Genomic DNA, 5,409 nt, shown 5'->3' on the forward strand with positions numbered 1-5,409 from the left:
TCTTAATTTATCTCATACATGAGAAAGTTGTATTACAATATTTAAATAAAGAGATTGTTACTCTCACTCTTTTTATCACTCTTTTTGTCACCTCTGTATTTTTGTTTATACATAGACTCCACTAATTTCTATTAGAAAAGGAAAAAAAAAAAAATTAAACTCGAAACCATTTCCTTTAATTTCTATTTTGCATATAATTAATAACAAGCTACAATCTCATTAAAAGTCGACTTGTGACACTGGAAAGGCCTCCACCGAGAAGCAATGATTTTTTTTTTCTTTTTTTCTCTCTCTCCATCTAATTTTTAGTGACAAACGACATCAACTTCCTCCAACTCTATGCCAGCATCAGCAAGCCTCTTGTCCTTGTACACATACCATTTGGCACAAACCAAATATATCACAAAATTCAAGGCACTCAAAGCCGCCAACAACCAATAGAAGTCATAAAGCCTGCCTTGGTTAAGATTATCCGGCAACCATGGTTTTGTATTCCATGTCACTTTATGCACAATTGTCACCAACAATGAGCTAACAAAAAACCCAAGTGACAATGTGCTCAAAAACAGCCCTGTGCTCATTGTCTTCATTCCTTTGGGGCACTCCCTAAGAAAGAAGTCAAGTTGACCAATGTATATGAATGCCTCCCCTGACCCCACTAGGAAAAACTGTGGGACCAGCCAGAAAACGCTCATGGGGATCTCAGCCGTTGCACTATCGGTCAAGCCGTGTGATCTTGCCACGTGGAGGCGTTTGATCTCGGTGAGAGCAGCGGCTATCATTGCAAAGATGGAGAAAACAAGGCCAATCCCAATGCGTTGCAAAGGGGTTAGGCCTTGTGGGTTATTGAGGAGATTTCTAGTGATTGGGAGAATGATTCTGTCGTAAACCGGGACCGTCAAGAGAATGCTGCCAACGAAGAAGACAGTGAGGGAAGCGCTTGGGATCTGGAAAGAGCCCATGTAGCGGTCCATGGTGGTTGCTTGTGATACAGAAAAAGTGACAAATTGTGCATAAATTGTCCAAAATATTATGGTGGTGGCCCAAATGGGTAACATTCTGATCACTGTTTTCACTTCCTCTATGTCTGTTAGGGTTGATAAATTCCACTTGGTCACCGTGGCCGGTGCCAAATCTGGCCTCTTGATTGCTGCCTTGTCCAAGAAACTGCACCGCGCAAGAAAATATTTATATATATGCATGAAAACTAGATTTTCAGCAGTTGAAAAATTTTCATGATTGTAATTTTTATATAATGAGCCGACAATAATTTTTTAATCATATGACGTGATAATAGCTAATATGTGTCAATCTCTGGGAACGTAAGGGAATCAAAAATAAAAAAAGGGATCACACTTTACTTAGATCCACTTTAAGCCAGCTATACACCTTTTTTTTTTTTTTTTTTTGCTTTGCTCTGAAGCTATACACCTTTATTGAAAAGAAGAAGTTGGAGTTACTCGTACGTGAGGTGCTGTTGGATGATGTGGGTCGTCACATGATGAGTCACAGATATTCTTTCTTTGTTTTTTTTTTTTTTTTTGGTTTTTGGCTTGTTGGGGTAAAATGGAGACATTAAGTACACAACACAAGAGTTTGCTTGAAGAAAAAAAAAAAATTCTGTGGTATGGTTTTAATTGTTTCTAAAAATAGGGGGATGTGAGTGATGGAAGAAATTAAAGGGAACAGGCAGATGATAAAGTGGGTAAATATATATATATATATATATATATATATGTGGGTCGTTGTCTTGTGTGGGTTAGCTCTTACCTGGGGAGGGGAAGATGCATTGGACTAGCTAATATTAATGCATGGTGCTCCAAGACAAGAGGTGTGAGGACTGATTCGGTGCACATAATTAAAGGCAATAATGTTATGTGATGTTCCCTAATCCCTCGTGATTCCTTTTTGATTATATATATATATATATATATATATATAATTCTATCTATCAGTACTGATCTGTAATATTATTATTTGGCTATTAATTATTGCTAAGTGTGAAGATTCAACTTATGCTGCCACGTGGCATTGTCTTATTGAAGACAGCCAACCCCGTGTTGTGCATGGGTTGTACATATATATAACGCTGGCTACTTTATCGGGAAATGATTAAATGGGACGTACATGTTTACCTTTTATTCATATATACACTATAATTACTTTTATCAACAAAAAAAAAAAAAAAAATACTATATTTATATATATGTGAGATTCAAATGGATATGATTCTAATGCTACAAAAATCGATGCGGGATTTTTTCTCTCTCTCTTGTTTACATGTGTGGTCCTTAGATCTGAAGTTTCCATTTTTTTTTTTTGTTTTTTCTCCCCTCACTTCTCTTTGGTTTATTCTGGTACATATAAATTGAAACTTGTTCAGATATTTATGAGAATTAAATAAATGATGATGTAATCTGCATCTTATACAGACATAATATTGCTACATATATAACCAAGCCAAATACCTGCTATATATATATATATATATTCACACGAGCTAGTTAATCAAAGTAAAATTGGCTGTCCTGTCCATTTGATAGACCAATAACCAAGGGATAAATACATTCCTTTCATTGATGGATAAGCCTACTCTGTTGTAACACTCCCACCTCTCTCTCTCAATCTCTCTCTCTCTCTCTCTCTCTCTCTCTCTCTCTCTCTCTCTCTCTCTCTCTCTCTCTCTCTCTCTCTCTCTCTCTCTCTCTCTCTCTCTCTCTCTCTCTCTCTCTCTCTCTCTCTCTCTCTCTCTCTCTCTCTCTCTCTCTCTCTCTCTCTCTCTCTCTCTCTCTCTCTCTCTCTCTCTCTCTCTCTCTCTCTCTCTCTCTCTCTCTCTCTCTCTCTCTCTCTCTCTCTACTTGTAAATTGACGAGACTAATTATATGCATGTCAATCTCCTTCAATTATTTTCACTAGCTAGTTCTTGGACGTTTTTACTTTGCCCCACGCAACTAACCTAGCTACAAAATTAATGCACGTCACTCTCCTTCAATATGGTAATTACTACCATGGTTTTTATTAGTTATAACACGATTCACGTGTAAGGTTTGATTAATTTATTCCCTACAAATCTATCATTGTCCTAATTTGATCCAAAGTCAATATATGGGTCTATAAGTCCGCTCATAATCTCATCAGAAATATATTAGCTTTAGCATAAATATATTATATGTGCGTGTGAGATGTAATATGACCGTTGATTCACATTAATTACTCAATCTGGTCAAGACTTTTTCGCTAGTTAGTAGCGCGCAAAAAGGGGAAAAGATTCAAAGTTCTCTACAATATGATTAGTTTTAATTCTTTTAACATTAAGTTTTATTCTTATGACCCCTCGAGAAAAAAGAAACAATTAATTAACTGGAGAGGAAAAGTAATTAATAGGACAGTTAAGGCATCTCAAGCTTCCTGTTCTTCCAAGCAGCCACAAAGACAGTGGCCATCTGCGTGAGAGGGCTTCCACTGAGTTTCTTGAAGCGGTAACGCCTTGTCCCCGACAAGAGCACGACTAATCCCAAGACTATTGCGCATGCACATATTCCGTAACCCCATTCTCGTCCGAGGTTGTCTTGGATGTACACCAGAACTGTCACCGCTCCAAGAGAGCCTATGCTTATGAAGAAGAAGAACCAGTTAAAGAACTTTGTCATTTTTTTTCTCTCTTCTGCATCGGTCTCGTCAAACTGGTCGGAGCCGAAGCCGGAGACGCTGGATTTTAGGCCGCCGGTGCCGAGGGCGGTTAGATACAGCGCTATGTAGAGGACGGTGAGCTCCATGCCGCTTGCCTGGATGCACGGCTTGTCGGCCGTGCATTTTGGTGGCCGGAGGCTTGGGACAATGGTTGAAATTGTCAATATCGTTACACCCTAATAAATAAGACCACCACCAAAACCCTAATAAGAAATCACTTTGCGCCAAGATTAAGAATCTAGATATAAATTGTTATTTTTTATTTTTTACACAAGTTATATGCCAACAAGAAGATAGGCTTACAGTTGCTTGGACGGTGGCAAAGATGGCAATGGTGAGGTATCTATGAAATCAAAGACGACGAGGAAAGCCGAACGTGTTAGGGGGAAAAAAAAAAAACAAACAAACAAACGTTTTTTTAACGTAATTAATCTAATTAAGTGACATAGTACTATTAGAAAGCTGCAGAAAACAGCATGTGTATATTAAGATATCATTTATTTTATCGATTCAAGTTTAGGATTCGAATTTTGTTATAACAAAAAGCTCTCAGAAATAATCATATTTAATTTTTTTACTATAATAAAAAGCTATAATATAAAATTATATCTCAACTCGAATTAAAAACTCGAATCAACGAACTAAACGACAAAATTAGGCTGGCCTGTAGATATATATTTTAAATTGAATTTAATAATTAATGATTATATACCTGCCAAGAAAGGTATCGGCGATGAAGCCGCCGAGCAAGCAGAGCATGAAAGAGGTGCCGAGGAAGTTGGTGACGGTGTTGGCGGAGGTAGCATTTCCCAAATGCATGGTTCCCACCAAGTACGTCACCAAGTTCACGGCTATACCAAGCGTTGTCAACCTCTCCATTACTTCTCCACCTGATTATTTAGTAAAACATTTATAGTTCATATATACATACATATATTAGTAATTTATATATATATATATATATATAGTGTGTGTGTGTGTGTGTGTGCGTGTGTGCGCGGAGAAGAAGAATTAAGAATTAGGAAGGTAATATTTTTAAGGGAGGAGAGGAGGTGGGAGGACCTAGAATCATGGCGGCGGAAGCCCATCCGCCGGTTTTCGACCGCTCGGCGGGGCGGCCCTTGTAGTCCCAGGCATCTGGGATGGTTTCCCCTTGTTTTTTGGGGAGAGAATTGGTACTTGACATTTTTTTTATTCCCTAATATATGTGATACCACTGCAAGGCAGTGGTTTTCTTTTTTTTTTTTTTTTTTGGTTGGAAAGGTTAAGTTTTTGCAGAAGCCTGAGAGAGAGGCTTGGATAATGGTTGAGGGGGATAAGAAATTATGAGACTGTGGCACAAGCGGGCGAGGGAGGCTTGTGTCCCTTTATACTTGGAGCTTGGAGGCCCCACATTACCTTGGCACGAACATAAAACATTGCTACGTGGCAATTGTGAAATTACTAATTTAGGTATGCGCATGCATAATTGAGTTGCCATTAGAATTTTTATAACATAGAATATAAATAATAAAAAGAATAGATAAAACAAAAATTATTATGAAATTTAAAAAATATGTATATAATATTGTGCAAGTAAAAAGCATATAGGTGGTTCTTTCACAAACCTTTTGTCTCCCTACACTCTCTTTTTAAATAGTACACGTCATATTTTATATAATTCCAAATGATGAATTTATTTTTAACACACCCCTATTATTTTAAAAATAGTCCTAACTC

The 5,409-nt window shown here is 37.5% G+C and overlaps 1 protein-coding gene across 1 annotated transcript; it reads right to left on the reverse strand.

Annotated features, from left to right (window-relative positions):
* Window positions 1-5,016, reverse strand: LOC21401997 (protein NRT1/ PTR FAMILY 6.3). Its single transcript, XM_010095401.2, has 5 exons — window positions 4,753-5,016; window positions 4,403-4,580; window positions 3,994-4,033; window positions 3,392-3,866; window positions 1-1,270 (listed from the first exon to the last, which is right to left on the reverse strand). The coding sequence occupies exons 1-5, from the start codon at window positions 4,874-4,876 to the stop codon at window positions 306-308; spliced, it is 1,782 nt and encodes a 593-aa protein (XP_010093703.2). The 5' UTR covers window positions 4,877-5,016; the 3' UTR covers window positions 1-305.
* Window positions 5,017-5,409: the final 393 nt, after the last annotated feature.

This window comes from Morus notabilis, unplaced genomic scaffold, assembly GCF_000414095.1.
Source record: "Morus notabilis unplaced genomic scaffold, ASM41409v2 Scaffold3, whole genome shotgun sequence".
In the NCBI taxonomy this organism is placed as follows: Eukaryota; Viridiplantae; Streptophyta; class Magnoliopsida; order Rosales; family Moraceae; genus Morus; species Morus notabilis.

Coding starts and splice junctions, on each gene's coding strand:
- LOC21401997 (XM_010095401.2), bottom strand. CDS start 4,876: ATGTCAAGTACCAATTCTCTCCCCAAAAAACAAGGGGAAACCATCCCA. Junction 4,581..4,752: donor TTCCGCCGCCATGATTCTAG/GTCCTCCCACCT, acceptor CTAAATAATCAG/GTGGAGAAGTAATGGAGAGG. Junction 3,867..3,993: donor TTGCCACCGTCCAAGCAACT/GTAAGCCTATCT, acceptor CTTATTTATTAG/GGTGTAACGATATTGACAAT.